Source organism: Cibotium barometz, chromosome 15, assembly GCF_041138505.1.
Source record: "Cibotium barometz isolate CiBa-2024 chromosome 15, ASM4113850v1, whole genome shotgun sequence".
NCBI lineage: Eukaryota > Viridiplantae > Streptophyta > Polypodiopsida > Cyatheales > Cibotiaceae > Cibotium > Cibotium barometz.
This window is the reverse complement of record NC_141060.1, coordinates 23,984,532-24,004,709: the sequence shown is the minus strand read 5'-3', so window position 1 is coordinate 24,004,709 and position 20,178 is coordinate 23,984,532. Positions and strand designations below refer to the sequence as shown.

At 41.5% G+C, this 20,178-nt stretch overlaps 1 protein-coding gene across 5 annotated transcripts in view; it reads left to right on the top strand.

Annotated features, from left to right (window-relative positions):
- The window catches only part of LOC147631091 (uncharacterized), a 36,900-nt gene extending 26,395 nt beyond the window's left edge, over positions 1-10,505 (top strand). For 2 of the 5 annotated variants that reach the window (XM_086809425.1, XM_086809422.1), the window contains 2 exons: positions 150-646; positions 10,052-10,505. In XM_086809425.1, coding sequence (XP_086665551.1) covers positions 150-154 — 5 coding nt within the window. In that variant the 3' untranslated portion in view covers positions 155-646; positions 10,052-10,505. The remainder of the gene's footprint in view (positions 1-149; positions 647-10,051) is intronic. The other 3 variants (XR_015267525.1, XM_086809424.1, XM_086809423.1) reach the window with 2 other exon arrangements.
- The last annotated feature ends 9,673 nt before the right edge of the window (positions 10,506-20,178 follow it).

Sequence of the window (20,178 nt, the reverse complement as noted above, 5' to 3'; positions counted from 1 at the left end):
TTTATTGTCAAGCAAACCTTCGACTAGTGTGAAATATCAAGAAACTCGATCATCCCGTGCCGGTAGTTAGGAGCTATAGCTATTAGTCTTGTGAGTCATGAAATGTCACGTGTTGTCTATTGATTCTTTGTCTTGTCTCTTGTTGCTAGGTTGATCCCCTATTATTAGAGCACATCGATACAGAAGGTGAGCTACAAATGACAATGAGAGATGAGCAAGAAGAGATCGTTCGGATGTTGCATAAAGAGCTTGAGAGCATTGATTGAAGGGTTACATGAGCTCGGTCTAGGACCTATGGTATTGAGCTTGTTGGGGTTACTACAGGAGACGACCATATCCAGTCCCGCGTACGTGGCAAGCGAGCCTCTAAACGAGGAACTCGACGAGGATGAGGAGGTCGAGGATCTGCAGCCGACCATGCGGAGGCATCTATAGCAGGCGACCACGAGGTTTCACCTCCATAGGATATTGGGACATCTACACGTCCTATTGATTTTTGTCCAGGTGTATCATCCATCGCCGAGCTTGAGTACGATTCGGATGGAAATGTGTTAACAGATGGAGATATACCGTCTGATTCATCTTCATCCTCGGGTTTAGATGCTGATGAGTGATCGGCACGCTTTTGCAGCATAGGTTGACCGAGGTACTTTTTACTCTCTTTAGGAGAGGTTTTTTCCCTGTGTAGTACTATCTACTTGAATTGTCAAATTCCAATCATGATGTATTTGGGTATGTCTAGACATTGTTTATGTTGTGAGTGCTACATTTGAAATTCTTAGATGGGCGAAACGCTAGAATGTGATATGTGTTGACACATCACTTCCTGTCTATCAAAGGATATTAGATATAGAGTCTAGACTTTGAGCTTTCTTGACCAATCACACACAGACACACACACGTCTCACACACACACACAGACACACACACACACACACACACACACACGTATGATTTTAACATTAAAAAGTACGTAACGTTTTTTACGTACTTTATTAGTCGGCAACGTTCTATACCATGTTTTAAACTTGTACCGTTTCATACGTTTGAAACTTCCTTGGCTACATATGGCTTTCGTGAGAGCATGTCGGCAACTACATTCTTCTTTCAAGGGGTATGAATGATCTGAAAATGAAACATGGAAAGAAAGTTGGCCATCTGCATATGCTTCTCAGAAAGCTTTGTTTGAGTAAGAAAGAATCTCAAACTTTGATGATCTATCTTTATTGTAAATTCAGCTCCTAATAGGCAGTGTTTCCATACCTTTAGAGCATGAGTTACAGCCATGAGTTCTTGCTCATATGCTTCTTGGCACCTTGCAAACGCCTGCTCTCATAGGTTACTGCATGTCCCTCTCTTGATTAAGGACAGCTCCAATACATTCTCCCGATGCATCACATTCAACTGAGAAAGGCTTATGTAGATCAGGCACAATAAGCACAGGTCCTGTGAGTGCTATAAAAGCATTGGACTTCTCGAATGAATGTAGCCTTCTTTTTAGTTAAAGCATGCAAGGACGATGCCTTATAAGCAAAATGTTTTATGAATCTCCTGTAATATGAGCGTAAACCAAGAAAACTTCGTACTTCATGTACATACTTGGGTTGAGGCCAATTTATTACAACTTGAACGTTCTCTGGATCCATACGTACTCCATCTTTAGAAACAATATGACCCAAATAATGGATCTCAGAAAGGAAAAATTCACTCTTCTTAGCATTTATGAAGAGTTGGTGTTTCCTTAATTCTTCAAACACAATGGTCAGGTGTTTGATATGTTCTTGGTCATTTCGGGAGAACAATGTGCCAGTAAACTTGCGGTGTTCTCGGAAGATGCTATTCATAAGCCTGTTAAATGTAGCTGGAGCAATGGTAAGATCAACAGGCATGACCAAATACTCATAAAGCCCAAATGAAGTACGAAAAGTAGTCTTATGCACATCCTAAGGTACAACTCTGACTTGATAATATCCACTCTTTAAGCCTATCCTACTAAAGCATGAAGCTCCTTGCAATCAATCCAAGATATCATCAATGCGGGGAATAGGAAAACGGTTCTTAATGGTTATTTTGTTAAGAGTCCTATAATCAACACGCATCCTGAAAGAACCATCCTTCTTTTGAGTAAGGAGAACAGGAGAGCAATAAGGAGATGAACTAGGTCAAATAAGAACCTTTTCTAAGAGCTCATTCACCCGTGTCATGATCTCTTCCCGTTGGTTAGTAGTCACTTTGTAAGCCGGCCTATTGGGAGGAGGTATGAGATCAATGATATGATCTTCACGTCTAGGGGGTGGCATGCTAGTCAGTAAAGACTCTGCAAAGCAATCACTAAACCCACGAAGAAAATTCAGCCTGCTTTCATCTAGAGCATCCACATGTTCATTATTATGTTTTGCTCTTTTGATACAACTGGAATAGTGTCCCCAGCTACTCGCATCAATGATATGCTTCTTATGCTTGTGAGTTATCACTATCTTCTTATTCTTATAATCCGGCTTTGAATTCAAACGTGCATGCCAAGGCATTCCCAATAACACATCACATCTCTCCCTACAATGGAGCAATCAAAAAGTCCTCATGATCCACATAAACCTGTATATGAATGTGAAGTTTCCCAATCACAGGGGTGACCTTCACGGTCTTATCTGCAAATGCGGAACATGCATCAATCTCTATTCCCATATCATCCATGCTAAGGCCCAAAGAAGCAGCCATTTGAGATGAGATGAAGTTGTCTGTGGAGCAGTTGTCAAACATGAAGAGGGCAGGCTGATCCTTGAGTTGACCCCATGCTTTAAATAAGTGTCTCTCAACTGGAGCATGAGAAGTCTTCCCGTGTACATCCGGTATAGTATTAACTTGCGGCTTCTTTTCCTTCTCACTTTCCACTTTGGGCAATGTCTAAGCACATGCTCTTTACTGCCACATTTGAAACACTTACCCTCCTCCATATATTCAATTTTGTCCTGCCTAAAAAGGCCCTGATTGTCCCTTTTTTCCTTCTTTTTAGGGGGCTGATTTGATTCAGCATTTGCAGCCCTTTTTTGCCCCTTTGCATCACGAAATTCGGGCTTCTTTTGCTGTCCTGACTTGTGCAATTTCAGACTAACTTTATGGTCCTTACCCAAACATGCATTTATCCTTTCTGTGAGATGGTTCACATGCACTTTTTCAGCTGCCATGGCTGAAGCAAATACCTCCTGAAAATCAGCACGAGGATAGAGGTCTAGGCTGTCTTGAATGATGGGATGTAAGCTAGCTTCAAACCTTCTTAGCTTCACTGCCTTAGAGATATGTAGAAAACGTAAAACTTTGAGGGAAACTTTCCAAAAGCGTGCATGATATGATTGTACCTTTTCATGTTCTTTTTGCCCAAGTGAATCCCACTCCTTAATGATATCTCTCTCGAAATGGGGAGGTAGAAACTGCTTGCGGAAGGTCTCTTTAAATTTTGTCCAAGTCTTCGGTGCAATGCCCAAAAGCTTTTCGGCTAACTAACAAGAACTTGCAGTTCCTTTAAGATGATGACCCACTTGTCGAAGCTTTGACTTCTCTGTATAGTCTTCTTCCATAATGGCTATCTCAAATTGAGATATAAAAGCCAATGCCCTGTCTACATGCAAATCCCCATGATAATCATCAAATTTTACCGGTTTATTACCGGTTTATTACGTGTTTTAAACTCTACACTCCCTTGATGCTTAGGGGTGGAGTCCTTGGATAAGGCATCTCCCATAATACATACATCCAGCTTTCCTTTCCCTTTGCCTGCATCCTTAGGCCCTGCATTACCAGCACACATTTCCCCTTTGTTCTTCTTAGCATTTACATTAGGCACCTTGCCTTTATCATGCATAAATGTGGCTTTTGGGGTTCCATGCATAGGCTTTCCTGCATATGCTTTGGGCTGTGCGTCACCATGACTCTCTTTCTGCATTTGCATGCCTCCATGAGGTCCACCAAAAAGAAATCTAGGCAAAGGTACCACCCGTGGTGCTGGTGAATGCACAAATAGAGTGGGAGTGTCCTCTTGTGCATGTGTATGAGCTGTCCGGGCAGCCCCACTTCCTTGCTTATCTCGAAGAGGTTTCACAAATACAAGGTTGGCATCTTTTCCCAAAACCACTTCACTTTTCCTTATGAGGTAGGAAAGGGCTAAATCTTTGGGGTTTACCTGCAATTAAGTTGCAAAATCCACAAATAGAGAAGACTCTTGCTCTACATGAGAAGTGTCAAGAACTTGTTTACCTTTTTCAACCCGTCTAGCTTCCGAATCAGCTTTGCTCTTCTCAAGCATTTCTTCTTCCATGCAAAGCCGGGCTCAAAGTTCTTCCCCTTCCTTCTCTTTTAGTCTAAGAGCTTCCCCATGGTCAAATTCCAATTGAACCTTAGGTGTCTCCCTTGAGAAGTACTCACATGAGAGGGTGAACGGTCATCCATCTTCAATTAGCAACCTTATTGTGGAGCTACTCCTTGAAACTTGATTAGTATTTTACCAAGGAAGACACTAAGTACAGATAGCTTTACCAATACAACCACACTCACCGACACTCAACTTAATGAGTTTAAAAAATTTGGAGAAGTTGACAACACAATGAGTCCGGAATGGGCCGTTCCCCCTCCCCCCCCCATAAATAAAACTTTATTACAGGGAGTATTTACAGATACATGTAGAGGATGCTCTTCCAAGTATAAAACAAATCCTCCGCCCAAGCCCAAGGCAAGGGTTGCTTCGAGCTGTACACTAGGCAAGTGTGGATCTCATGGAAAGGTCCAGTCTCACATAGTCAGCAATGTGGATCTCACAAACCTTCCTAGTCTCACACTAGACCGGTTGCACCTAGAGAGTCTTAGTCACTTGGTCTTCAATCTCAAATAGAATCATTTGTTGCAACATCAATTACAGTGCACATACCTTCTCTTCGATACTTCTTCAAAGTACTTGTGTCTGTTAAATATTAATGATTAATGTGGGAATAAATAAGTGCTAGGTGGTTGAGTAAACTAGCACTGAATGTAAGCCTTAAATAAAGTGGTTCCAATGTGTGTGAACAACCGCTAGTTAGTTTAAGTCTCTTGTGTAGGAGTAGCCTCTTAAAAGACATATGTGGTGGCATCTTACTTGGAATATGTGGTGGAATCTTATTTAGCATATGTGGTGGCATTACATCTAGCATATGCTTAGAATATGTAATGAGGTCTCTCCTATAAAAAGGACCTACTTGTATAGTGAATTCATGCTTTCCACTACATCTTGTACTCCCACAAATCCCTTAATCTTGTTGATCATCTTGTCAATTATTATCTCTCCCTCTTCTCCTCACTTTTGTGTGGCTGCACTCTAGACACTTGCCATTAATTGGTATCAGAGCCACTGCTTTATAGCCCGTGGAGCTTTGCGCCTATATCCAGCCGCCATCTCAGAGCTAGGCGTCACCCAACTCCGCCGCCGGCCAACCGGGTGACGCTAGTGCCCAGCGCACCACCTCCACTGGCCAGTTGGGCGGAGCCACTGTAGCGAGCCACCTCCGCGTTTCCGTCCGCCGCTGTCTCAGCTACCAGCGTGTAGTTCGGGTACTCAGCTGTGCCCGATTCCGCCGCCTCGGCTGCCTGCACACGGTTCTGTCGCCTCCACCTGCTTTGCAAGGGCCTTAGCTCGCTATCCAGCCCACATCTCTAGCTCCATCTTGGTCTTGCTCTCCACTTCCAAGCTCAGCCTGCTCTATTTGGGAGAAAGAGGAGAGAGAGTGATCGATAGCATCTTTCTCACAGAGGTTTGGGACTTTCTTCTTGTACCTTCGTTATTGTCGAATACAAAGCCTTTGTGCTGTATATTTGGGGATTCTTGTTCATTAGGGGAGTTTTTCTAAGGTGGAAGCATCATAGGCACTCTTGTTCCTGTGCACTGCTGTCGGAGTCTTGTGTTTACACTTTCAAGTATGCACCCTGTTTTTGGTATACTTCCGCAATTGCACCTTCAATCTCGAAATATCCCGATGCCTTGTGTGCACACTCCCGTAACTCTCTTTTTCTTGTATTTTTCCAAGAGGTCACATCAAGGGGGGGCTTATTGTTCCTAGTTCTCTCTCCAGATTTGGAAAATCTCGTACTATTGTGACGATGTCGCAAAGAGCCACTTCCAATGAGCTTTCTGGATTCGGTGCCTTCATGACAACCAAAGATCGACTTGATGGTCCCAACTACTCGTTATGGAGTTTCATGCTTAAGAATCTCTTAATTGCCAAGGGGCTATGGGAGATTGTCACGGAGCAAGAGCCTCGTCTTGTTGCACCAACTCTTGGCGCCTCGACATCAAGGGCGACTTAGACTATGGCACAAGTTGTGTCAGGCATTGCAGCACCGCCTCCTGGACCCAGTGAAGGACCAAAGATGGTGGGTTGCCCGCAATGCTCAAGCAATGCCCATGATCAGTCAAGCGCTCGATTGTACCTCACATCCGATCTTGCAGCTCTGCAAGGGCTGCTTGGGTGGTCCTCGAGACCATGTTCCAGTCCTATAATGAAGCACGAGTCATGTACTTGATGCGGGAGCTGGATGACCTGACCATGGACGAAGGTGATTCCATTTCAGATCATCTTACCAAGGTAACAGACCTTAAAGAACAGCTGCTGAATATAGATGAGGTAGTTGATAACAGGAAATTGATCACCACCATTCTTAACTCCTTACGTAAGTCCTATCTAAGTTCCCATACTTCTCTGAACTACTCTATGAGAGGAGGAGGCAATCCTATATCCTTCGAGGAGTTGTTTGGATTACTTCTCCAAGAGGAGCAGACAAGGAAGAACAGATCCAGGGGTGATGCAAGCAAAGGAGACCTAGCCTACTTCTCCAAGGACAAAGACAAAGTGGACTCGTCCCAGGGTGACACCAAGAAGAAGAAAGGAAAGTCTCACTACTGCCACAAGCCAAGACCTCGCAAAGCTGAAAGCTGATGAAGCTCTGCAGATTCCGCTTCTTCTACCTCCGATGATAAGAAGCAGTAGCGAGAAGATAAAGTAAACCTAGTCCAAGATGATTGAGCCTTCTAGCCACATTATCACTATGGGGGGGGGGGGGGGGGGGGGGGGGGGGGGGGGGGACGATAAATATTAATAGTGATTAATGTGGGAATAAACAAGTGCTAGGTGGTTGAGTAAACTAGCACTGAATGTAAGCCTTAAATAAAGCGGTTCCAATGTGTGTGAACAACCGCTAGTTTGTATAAGTCTCTTGTGTAGGAGCAGCCTCTTAAAAGGCATATGTGGTGGCATCATATTTGGCATATGTGGTGGCATCATACTTAGAATATGTGGTGGAATCTTATTTAGCATATGTGGTGGCATCACATCTAGCATATGCTTAGAATATGTAATGAGGTCTCTCCTATAAAAAGGACCTACTTGTATAATGAATTCATGCTTTCCACTATATCTTGTACTCCCACAAATCCCTTAATCTTGTTGATCATCTTGCCAATTATCATCTCTCCCTCTTCTCCTCACTTTTGTGTGGCTTCACTCTAGACACTTGCCATCAGTATCAAGAAAAGAACTCAAGGAAGAGCTTCAGCAAGTCCCACACCTTTGTTACAGAGAGGTTCACCAACAACTTGTGTGTGAGAAGATGTTATTGACAAATGGCCACTCTTCCCTGTATGCAAACCTTGTGTGTGAGAAAGGAATTGAAGATGTTGGCCTGCCGTGTCACCCTGTATGCAGCCTTGCTGTAGTGAGAGGGTGGATGAAGATATCTACCTAGAGTACCATAATGTATCCAGCCCTGTGCCGAGGGAGAGAGATGAGTACTCTGAGGACTATGTGTGGGAACCAACTATCTCTTTCCTCTAAGGTGCAGCCAGGCCTTCCTTCAGTCCACTGGCTGGACGAAAGAGAGAGAAAGCATCGAATGCTTCAATTTGCTTGCGTGCGAGAAAGAGAGAGAATTTCGAATGCTTCAAGCCTCCTGCGAGAGAGCATCAAACGCTTTTCGCCACTTGTGAGAGAGGGAGAGTTTCCAATGCTTCAGCCTGTCGGTGAGTGTGAGAAAATCCAGTCGGTGCACGAGAGAGAGCAAGCCAGCCGGTGGCCTACGAAGATGTCCGAGTCCAACGCTAGCTTGCAATCTTCCCTCACCCACGTCGATCACCTTGCTGGAGACAATGGCAAGACATACGCGGCCAGCCATGCTTTATTATTATTTTATTTTAAAATACTACAAGCCTTCGTAAATGATACAAGTCCTTTTATACAAATGACTTAAAAGTTTGGGTGTGTGTGGGTGAACACTCCACCTTATAAAATGTAACTAGGCCTTGGTTTTTGAACCTTTCGATGGCCAGTTTTGGTGCTTGCGAAAAGCCAATCGCAAATCAACAAGAAAAGGCCCTATTTAACAAGGCCTTGTGTCTCAATGCAACAACATAGAGCTTTCTGCTCTGAGCTTCTTACTTTCTGTGTTATGTCTTTAATCATGTCTTATAAATCAATAATAGGCTGAGAAGTTCTCACACAGGAATTGGGATAGGGATTTGGGTGAGAAGTGGAGAGAGGGGGGAAAGAGTAATGGGGGAAGAAGAGGCAGGAAGAGGTAATTGCTTCTCTAGTGCCTAGATCATGGCTTTCTACTGAAGCAATTAATCTCCTTGTTGCTTCATGAGATTCATGAAATTTTGGAACATCTCGCTTGTATCTAGTCCCCAATGAGAGTAGTGTTGCCATTGCTATAGAAGTGACAGTCCCTTCCTGGATCTGTTGTTCTCTCTCATCATCAGAGGTTGCCATAGTGGGAGTAGTCAAGGTTCTTCCTGACCGCAAACAATACGTGTTGGAGACATTTTCAGTTGCATTTTGGAGGCTGAAAACCAACCGTCCTTTGAGGGACAGGAGTCCCATTGGAATGAGGAGTGCTTCCCGCATCTACACAAGCGATTTTTTTTTCTTTTTTTCTTGGCTGAATTTCTTCACCAAAAGGCAAAGCTCTGACACCACTGTAACACGCGGAAGCTTATAGACAAGGATTATACTTTGATAAATAACTTTCAGCCCTTTGTTCTTGACGATGCATAGCACAATGTAATGAGAATAAGAGTGTAGAGAGAGAAGAGAGACAATACAATTTTGGGTCCCAAATACCCTCAAGGGCCTCCACTAGGTATGGTGTATTTGCTTTATTAAATGAATAGAATGACAGACTGCTGGCTGTAAATAACCAGGACTGAACTGACTTGGAGATTTTCACTTGGCTGAGATGTCTTTCCAGCCTGAAGATGACCCTTGATTTTCACTTTCCACCTTGCCTTTAGCTGCTCCTTGGCTGTCTCAGCCCTTAAACTTTGGCTGTTGTAGAGAATATAAGATGATTGATGCAAAAGACTGAATATTGCTTATATAGGCAATCCATATGCTGGTTGGTTTTCTCCACTGCTGTCGGCCTGCTCATGACTAGGGAAAATAGTATTAAATGCTAGTTTATTCACACGTGTGATATTGGCTGCCCTTGCTGCTGGCTGACTGAGGGAAAGCTGGCCTATTGCTCCCTAAGGCTGGCGACTGGGCCCAATCCACTGGATGACCCTTGGTTGGCCCTTGGACAAGCCCTACATGGCTGTCCATGAGAAAGACTCTTCAAAGCCTATCTCCTGAACTAGATTGGTGCTTGTGCATCCGGCTAGAAGCCTAATAAACCGGTACACCTCTACATCGATCTTGAGGGTTGCACAGACGTGTGGACTACATGCACACCTGACCATGACTCTCTACAGTGGATCCTTGGCTGACTTGTCCCGGACAAGGGCTCACCAAAGGGCCAGTTACCACTCTTAAGACTTGCACCTGCTGTACAGAGATGTCCATGTGGCATCCTAGTGCGGCTATCCTCATTTTTCATTTTCTATGTGTACTGTAATATACTAGGTTTGAATGCATGTATAAGTTGCAGGATTGAAGGATCATGCAAATGCATGCTGAGTTAAAAACCTTAAACGGGGGGGAACACCTTGATAGCGGTTTTGTTTTGTTTTTTTGTCTTAAGTTTTAATTGTTTGCAGATTTTCTACCGAATGTGGTAGAGCCGTTTTGACTTGCAAGTAAAGCTTGAGTGTATGCATGCCACACCAACAAAGAACTCAAGCTTTTGACGTGGGCAAAGGGCTATTTGGAACTCATATGGTGTGAACAGTTTTCTTTGTCTTAAGCTTATGTTAAATCTGTGGTAAGAGCTTTGGCATTTCTCTCTCAATTTGTTATCTTAGATATCTAATGATGGTTTTTACAACTTGAAACAAGAGCAATTATGTGCTTTGCTCCCAAGGAATGCTATCATGGAAGGGCTTTGAAGGCATTCGAAGTGTATCCCTAGTATGATGAAGCTGTCATATATAGCAAAGGACACTTATTATGAGTGATGGGAGGTGGTGCTTCTTGTAAATTCTTGGGTCCAAGGTTATCCACATTTCATGATATTGTACGTGAGATTTAATATATCAAAGTGCTTCAGTTTAATTGATTTTTTTTTTTGGGTGCGACAGCCACGCAGTCAAGGGCATGCCGAAAAAAAAATGATTTGTTTATCGTATAAGGGGCATTTTTCGGTTGTGATTCTACGTAAAATTACATCCAAGATTGATGCACAATTCGCAACACATCATCCTCTTCAAAGCATTGGATTTTATGCACTCCAAATCACCATGATACTCCCATGAGATGTCATCCAACATCAATCTTCTCCGAAGACAAAGGAAAATGGGATTTTGCACGGAAGAAAAGAGTATCGTTCAAAGACATGTAGACAAGTGAACAGATCGAGTGTTTACATCTTGGTAAATGCTAATGCGTGTGCTCGTTTTTGCTTGTTGGGAAGGCTAGTCATCTTTGCAAGCACATTTTGCATGCTGATTCAAGGGCATGTTGCCTTGCCTTGCCCTTATGTTTGTGTCTGTTATTGGGATTCAAAAGCATGCTGCCTTGTCATATGCAAAATTTAAAACCCTTGTCATTGAAGCTAAGGTGTAGGGTTGCATTCCCTCATTAACCACTGCATTTCCATTAGTTTATGTTAATTCATGTAGACTTTGTCGCGTATATATTAGTAGCTTGAGAAGTTCTATTGCCTATAAGATCACTCTAAAAATAAAGATCCAATATCCATATAAAAATTGATCTTCTTAGTTTTTTGAAATGAAAAGGGAGATGAGGTAGGTCTCAAGGAAAGAGGGAGAGGGGAAGAAAGAAGAGGTAGTTTTTTTGAGAAGTTAAAAGAATGAAAGAAGAATAGAAGTGCTAGAAAAAAGCACATTTTTCAATCAATCAAAATAAGGACAACTCTTAATCCGGTGTTTGTTTTTGTAATCTCTACATGTTGATTTTTTAAGTCTGATTTATGAAAAATCATTCCTTGAAATAAGGCTATTTAAAATCTTAGCTAATTTTCCTTAATTTTGCTTTGTAAAAATACAGTAGAATGTTGTTTTTTTTTATCATCAGTGGTCATGGGCATGTAAGCTTGCGGAATCTTTCCACAGACTATAGGTGACATTTATTAGTGCATTTTCAAGGTAAAATTGTTTTCCCACGACATTGCAAAAATGCATTTAATTATGGTAGGTAACTTAGCCAAGGAAGAACTTAACTATGCCGAAATAGGCAAAGTTGAGTATCTCATTCAAAACTTCCTCTCTTAACTTGTGGGCACGTATGAATTGAAATGAGCATAATGCAAAACTTCCTCTCTTAACTATGTTGTGAGAAGAGCTTGTAAGTCACACTTATACACTTGAGTACCCCAGAAGGGAACATATCTCTACTATGTATGTATTAGGGCACTTTTTATGTAGCCTATGAAGATATGAGCTTTTCAAATTCAAGTTTTCAAAATTGAAAGGTTTACAAGATCTCATAACTCAAAAGCTTTCAAGCCAAGAAAGGGTACAATTCTTGGTCTTGAATTCTTTTGGAGAGGAAGTATACTACTTCTCCAGCCATATAAAAATATGGTTACACACACCGCAGCCCACGCGCACGCGCACGCGCACGCGCACTCGCACGCGCACGTGCACGCACACGCACACGCACACGTAAATATATATTGAATATAAGTATGCATAATATTACAAAATTCTTACATTACTTACAATAATTATTTGCTTAAACAAGTACAAGCACTTGTAAGGTCCATGCTTGCATGTTGCTAAATACTCAGTATCAAGGTGCTTGAGCTTTAACAAAGTTCATACCAACTTTTTCAAGTGTTACAAGAAGATATCAAGCTTTTAAATATCAAGTTCTCATAACTCAAAGCCATGTAAGACGTTAAAAGCTCAAAGGCTTTTCAAGAAACAATATTCTATGATGACTTTGAAGGTGCACATATTAAATTTTCAAATAGGTATCTACCATCTCTTTAACTATATACTATTAATTCTCAAGTATAGTTAAAATGACCAAATTTATATACCCTACATGCTGCTTTCAATGATTATAGAAAAGAAGTCGCTTGAATCAAAGTTGAGCAAGATGCTTAGAGACAACATTTGCCAACCACAATCCCAATGATGTCCCTCCATCGTTAGCATGCTAGATTAATGTGGATTTATAAAGAGAAGGCTTTTCATTTATTCCTAGAATGAAATCACTACACACATTTTGAAAAGCATTTCTATGTGTGAAGTCTTGTGTAGTGTATCCAAAGGATTCATAAATGGATCCTTGCCTGAAATTGCACTTAAAAAAACACTTTTATGCCTTAACATAACTGTCATTACAAGAATAAAGTGGGCTAATGACACAAAGTTGGCGACAAATTGGGCTAATGACACTTGCAGCTAGGGAGGGCAATAGAGATCTCATAATTATCATGTAACATGCGTTTGGTTGCTGCCTTGCGAGGTTGATGAGACATTGGTAGAACCATGTGCAACTCTAAAGGCCATGATTTGATCTTTCAATCAATTGTTGATGGTAGTACACGTGTGGGTGAGGTTCCATAACTATTTATTTGTCATTTAGATTAGTACATGACTATATATATATATATATATATATATATATATATATATATATATATATATATATATATATATATAGAGAGAGAGAGAGAGAGAGAGAGAGAGAGAGAGAGAGAGAGAGATTTCTATTAACGTCTTCAAAAGACCCAAAGGGTCTATTAGACCAAAATGATGTATGCATGGTGTCCATGAAATCTCATCATGGATGAAATAAGAAAAAGCAATAGTAAATTAAAACTAAAAACTGAAAGCTAAGATGAGAGTGAGAGAGAGAGAGAGAGAGAGAGAGAGAGAGAGAGAGAGAGAGAGAGAATGTTGTGCAATAAGTAAGAGAATAAATTGACAAAACATTTGCCCCCTCTATATAAATAAATCTTACTGAAGATATGTTAACTACTAAGAGATATCATCATTCTTTATATCATGAAGTGTAGGTTATTGTTTTAATCTTTATTTTGCAAGAGAGGATACATGAGAATAAAAATAAATACTAATCCTCCATATAGATATTAAAATACAAGGCATCCTCCAATGCTTCTTCTTCTGGAACTTGTGGGAGATAATAAATGAGACCCAATAAATGACGTCTAAAAAGATCATACATACATTAATGGTCTAAAAAGCAAAACATTGCAACAAAACTCACAATATGTCTTGTGATCCTTCTCATTGCCCTTCTTTGTGGCACGTGCTACCCATTTGAGGATATGCCAACATCTTACCATATATATTCTCCATCACAACAATGTTTTTTTTGCAATAATGCCATGATGCATAGGCTTGTTGTATGATGTATCATAATGATACCACTGAGATACCCTTTTGTTGTTGATGGGTTCTAAATCTCGAGAGTCATTCCCAATTTTCTCATCTATAGATATATTTTCTAATTTTTCCATGGATTGAAACCATACTCCTTGATGCTTCTTCTTCTCTAGTTGATTATCCAAATTGATCAACTCAACATCACCTATCTTCTTTGTTTGTGAGCCATTGGGATGAGTAATACGATTGGAAATTACCATATTGTGTGTGTGTGTGTGTGTGTGTGTGTGTGTGTGTGTGTGTGTGTGTCCATGCAAGATAAATATGTGTGTGTCTCCTTATCGTCTTGTTTAAAACATTATTAAGGCAAGGAACCTACCTTAAGCAAGCTACCTGAATCTGCTGGTCAAGCTACCACTTCACTTAGCAAGCTACTTGAATATGAGGGTCAAACTACTACTAGGCCTACTCCTTGAATCTGCTAGCTTCTTTTTCATAATAATGAGAGGCTGGATCTCAGACTACTCATGCACTTTCCTATTTCCAAGTGGCCTTTTTGTTTTCAAAGGTGTGTTCTTCTGGTATAGGCACTTTATTCATGATGAGTAGGAACGAATAATAATAGTATTCTTGTAGTAGCTACGGCTATACAAAATACTTTTCATAGACTAGGAGAGTGAGGTCATGGCTCTACGGCTCATAGCTCGATAGGTGTATTCCCACCCTTCTCAAAGAACCGTACATGATATTCTTACGCCATGCGGGTGCGTCTCGGGAAGCCAATATTGTATTAAAATCCTCTTGTAGTTTTCAGATGTTCTATGGGCATCTTGAAAAGATGCAGGCGAGAAGAGATCTTGACCTCTTGTAAGCGCACACACACACACACACACACTCACATAAACCCTGGAAGAGAACACAAAAGGTGAGAGACTAAAAATTCTTCTTCTTCTTCACACAACAAAAGAGGTCTACAAAGAAGATAAAGTGACTAACACACATAATAGAGTGTATACAAGCTCCATAATGTGAACATGCTAAGAGGAGAGGGTAGGTGTGGACTAGTTGGTGTAGTCCAGCTGTAGAATCTCTGGTGAAGATATGTCGGTGCCAACTACAAAACTGGCTAGTGATGTAAATGTTGAACGGTCATGCAAGCGCCTCGTGAGTGTTAGCTCATGTTGAGCTTGACATCTCAACACTCCCCCTCAAGCTCAACTCCAGCTCATGAACTCCATGTATATCTTAATATCTGTGGATCTTCTCAGCTCCCAAGTCCTTCGTGAAGATATCAATGACCTGATCCTGTGTGCTGATGTAGGCCGCCAAGTTAATGTCGCCCTGCCAAGACTCTCTCCCCGATGAAGTAGTAATATACCTAAATTTGTTTCATCCACGCATGAAAAACTGGGTTCCTGGCCAACTGTATACTGCTAAAATTGTCACAATATATGACAACCTTTCTCTGCATATGCAACCCCAAATCAACAAGTAGCTTGCATAACTAAGCTACCTCACACACGCTGCCCCACTGGAGCTCCTATGTACTCTGCCTCTTTACTTGACAAGGCAACTGTGGGCTGCTTCTTGTTGTTCCATGTCACAACATCACTCCCCAATCAAAACATAAATCCATTGGTAGATCTCTTGTTCGCGATGCTACCTGCCCAATCTGCATCTGTGTATGCATATAGCTCCAATGGTACATCTGCTGCATCTGTGTACGCATATAGCTCCAATGGTACATCTGCTCCATAAAACAATGTATAATCAACAGTGGCCCTCAAATACCAAAGTGTGCGTCGCACACTGTCAAGATGTGGTTTTTACACAGAACTTGCATAAATTGTCTCTCTAAGCCAACAGTGTAACTCAAATCTAGCCTGCTAATCGGTGACATAGATCAAACTCGCCACAATCTTCCTATACATAGTAGGATCCTCCAACACATAACTTGCATCCGCACTAAGCTTGCCATTTTAATCTAATGGCACGGAGATTGGCATACAGTCAGCCATCCCATACTTGGACAACATGTCCAATACATACTGTCTCTATGACAGCCAAATACCATCCCGTGTGCAAATAACCTCAATTCCCAAAAAGTATTGTAGATCTCCCAAATCCTTCATCTCAAACTTTCTTTTTTTGAGAAGACTTTTCACATGCTCAATCTCATCCAAGTTGTCACCCCCAACAACAAGATCATCTACATAGATGGTGATGATCACAATACCCTTATCACTCTTGCGCACACACAAAGAGTGATTTGCATCTGCCATATGAAAACCAATAGTGACAAGATACTCAACAATCTTGTCATGCCATGCTCGTGGAGTTTGCTTCAGCCCAATACAAAGCCTTACGAAGCTTACATACATACTGTGGGTGACCTCCTGTATCCTCAAAACTAGGTGGCTGATCCATATACACTTTTTCTTGCAAGTCACCAAGAAAGAACACATTTTTTACATCCATCTGATGTAAAAACTAGCCTTTAGCTGTGCAGCCACCACCGACCACAACTCTCATAGTTGCCATCTTTGCCCACTAGGAAAAACGTCTCCTTATAATTAATCCCACGTGTCTGCGCATATCCTTTCGCTACCAATCTAGCCTTGTACTGCTTATGCTACCATCACTATTATGTTTCACCTTATACACCCACTTACAACCAATAGCTTTCTTGCCTTCAAGCAATGGCACCAAATCCCAAGTCTTATTTCCATGCAATCTCCTCATCCATAGCTTTCTCCCAACACACATTTCCAATAGCCTCATCAAAACATGTGGGTTCTACAACCTGCACAGCTTTTTACCATATAAGCGTAGTGATGTGCCACATAACCATCATAAGTCAACCTCTGCACATGGTTTTTGACCCTTCCAGATCTTCATAACTTTGCATTCATGGATTCCATAGTCTTCTCCACACTAGGTGTCCTCATTATTGTTGGAATCCCAAGCTCCTCATCAAGGCTCATCTCCGAACCACTAGACTCTCCATCAACAGAGAATGCCTTGCATAAATATCAGGCATACCAAGGGGTTCAACCACTTTCTCTTTGCCTTTATGTGATATGCCAACTACATTTCCAGGACTGGTATTATGACACAGCTTGCCACTTCATGGTCTGTCAACAGAACCGCTGGATGAGGACTCTCTTGGTCCACTCAATGACTGTGATTGCTGACTCTTGCATTCTGTGCAACCATGTTTCCACTTACATAAGCCCCAAGAGCATCTTTTTCAGCAGCATACCAGCTACTCATCTCATCAAATACAACATCCCTTCTTACCTTCAATTCACATGTAGCACGATTATAGCATCTATATCCCTTTTGCTCAAGGGAATACCCGATAAAAACACACATTTTTCTACCTTTGGATCCAGCTTAAGTAGTACGCAACTCATTTGGCACATGCATATATGCAATACATCCAAAAACTTTCAAGTGAGACAAATTAGGTTTCTTGCCAATAAACTTCTCCTATGGCATTACATCATGTATGGCTGTAGGAGTCATGTTCATGATATAAACTGCTGTAGACATAGCCTTAGCCCAATAGCTGTGTGGCATATTCTTCTTTGCCTTCAACGCTCGTGCTATCTCTGCAATGTGCCTATTTTTCCGCTCAGCAACTCCATCTTGATGTGGAGTGTATCTACATGTAAATTGTCTCTGAATGCCATTCTTTCGCAAGAATTCAGAGAACTCATTAGAGAAGTATTCTCCCCCTTCATCTGACCTTAGGCACTTCGCATGCTTTCCTGTCTATTTTTCAGCCATCACTCTGAAATTATGAAAATGAGTGAACACTTCACCGTCCTCCTTCATGAAATACACCCACATTTTCCTTGTGTGGTCATCAATGAATGTTACGTAGTACCTGCAACCACCTATAGACATAGTCTTCGCAGGACCCCATACATCTGAATGCACAACATCTAGTACATTCCTGCTCACATTTTTCGTTGTGTGGAAATACATGCTTTGTTTGCTTTCCAAATTGACATGCTTGACATACCTTCTGCATATCTTCAACCTTAAACTTAGGCAACCTTGTCACAATTTCTTTAGTCTGCATAGACTTCATTCTTTGCACATTTACATGCCCAATTATCTTATGTTAAATGTCTGTATCTGCCAACAACTCCTGAACCATTTGCAAACATTGCAGCACTCACTTGAGGCCTATTTACATTCAATGTAAACATTCTGCCCACTCTATTGTCTTTTGCAACCAACCTGTACTTATCTTTAAAGTCTTCTCCATAACAGGCATAAGGGTTAAACCGGACCTGCAAAACCTGCTAAATCATCTAGTCAACTGAAACTAGATTCTTTGTAATGTTCGAAACATAAAGTACATCTGCAAAAGGTACTTCACCTTACCATCCTGCATTAGACAATGGCACATCTCTAACATGGGCAATCGGATGACTAGTGTCATTCACTATTTCAACAAAACTTGGTCTTTTAAGACTGTTCATTTCCTTAAACCACTCACTATGTCTTGTCATGTGGTTTGAAGCACCTGAATCAACATACCTACATCAACATTACATGCTGCTACATCATTTCCAGACATAGCATTAACTACATGTTGCATAACAAACAACTGTACTTTTTCGTTTCGCATGTTACTCTGTTTTTCTCATAGAAGTAATATGCTTACACATGTCTAGGATTACCACAGCAGTAAAGACAACCTCGTGTATCATTATGCTATCTTTGCCAATTACCACATGACCTCTCTGACTCCCCCTGCCTCTAAACTAGCCTCTTCCACACCCGTGTGTTGTTGTTGTGAATCGTGGGACTGTTGTTGCTCTGCTGACCATAATTCTGATCACCTGTTTGGCCACCACCTTGGCCATGTCCACGACCTCTACCTCGTCCTCTACTTGAACTTGTGTAGAAGGCATGCTACTCTGAACTATTTTTGTTTTGTGAAGACTGTTGATCTTCACCCAAATTCTTCTCTTCAATAATCAGCATTGACACTAAATCTATGAAGTTGGGAATGCTCTTCCGAATATGAATGAATGTTATGAATGCCTTCTTGTATTGTGGGGCCCGAGAGCACGTAGACACACTTCCACCTTATCATCATCAGTAAAACAGAAACACCAATTGATGCTTGATCTTCAAGGCATAATCATTCACATACATCTTTTTCTTCTCCATAGTATGACGCTCATTCTTCAATTGAATCTTTCGTGCCTTGGTATTGGTTTCATACAGCTTCACCAAGGTGTCCCATGCCTCCTTAGGTGACTTGGCATCTTGTATATGCCCAATCATGGGTTCCTGTATACTAATAGAAAGCCAATACATGACTTTCCTTGCTCCTTGATTCTAATCCTTGAATTCTTTTACATTTGCAGTAGTTGGATTAATCTTCGATATTTCTGGTGCCTCCTCATGTTCACCTCAATGTAGTCCCAGTAACCTTTTCCTATCAAGCAATTTGTCAATCTAAACATCCAAGCATGGAAGTTGTTCTTGTTAAGCTTCTCTGCAACAATCTGGTTTATTCCATCATTCGACATCTTGTCTACAACACATATTTTCCAAAAATAGTACTTTTGTTTGACCTGCACAAACTGTTGTATTCTATGCACCCAAACTGTCAGAACTAGGACCTTAATTTGGATACATACACCCAATGACAACTTTGAGAGCTCTTTGCAGTACACATACTGCTTGCACAATCAATCGCCCTTCCTGCAGTTCCAAAAACAGAGTTCTACAAAGAATCGAAACTTACCCGCCCCGCAATGCCCGTGAATGCCTGCGAACTAAAAAATGGAGGTCTAGATGCGCCCGAAACATGTTTTCCAACAAATAATATAGTTTCCCTATAGCTCTACTCCCACCACGAAGAAAGCTCCTCAATCGGAGTTCGTTTGCTGGTGCCTCCCGAAGAGCTCCTGACAAGGGTGTATTAGCCAACACCACAAACAGAAAGAGTAGATGAGCTCTTACCCTCGTACCACTTCCTATGCTTCTCTTGCTTGCCGCTCAGCCCTTAGCATGAACTAGGCTCTGATACCATGAAAAGATTTAGGGGAGAAGAGAGCTTGAGCTCTTGCAAGCACACACACACTCACACAAACCCTAGAAGAGAACACACAAGGTGAGAGGCTGAAAATTCTTCTTCTTCTTCACACAACAAGAGAGGTCTACAAAGAAGATAAAGTGACTAACACACATAATAGAGTATATACAAGAGGTCCATAATGTGAACACGCTAAGAGGAGTGAGTAGGTGTGGACTAGTCAGTGTAGTCCAGCTGTAGCGAAGATGCTGTAGCGAAGATATGTCGGTGCCAGTTTACCAAACCTGCAAGTGATGTAAATGTTGAACAGTCACGCAGACACCTCGTGAGTGTCAGCTCA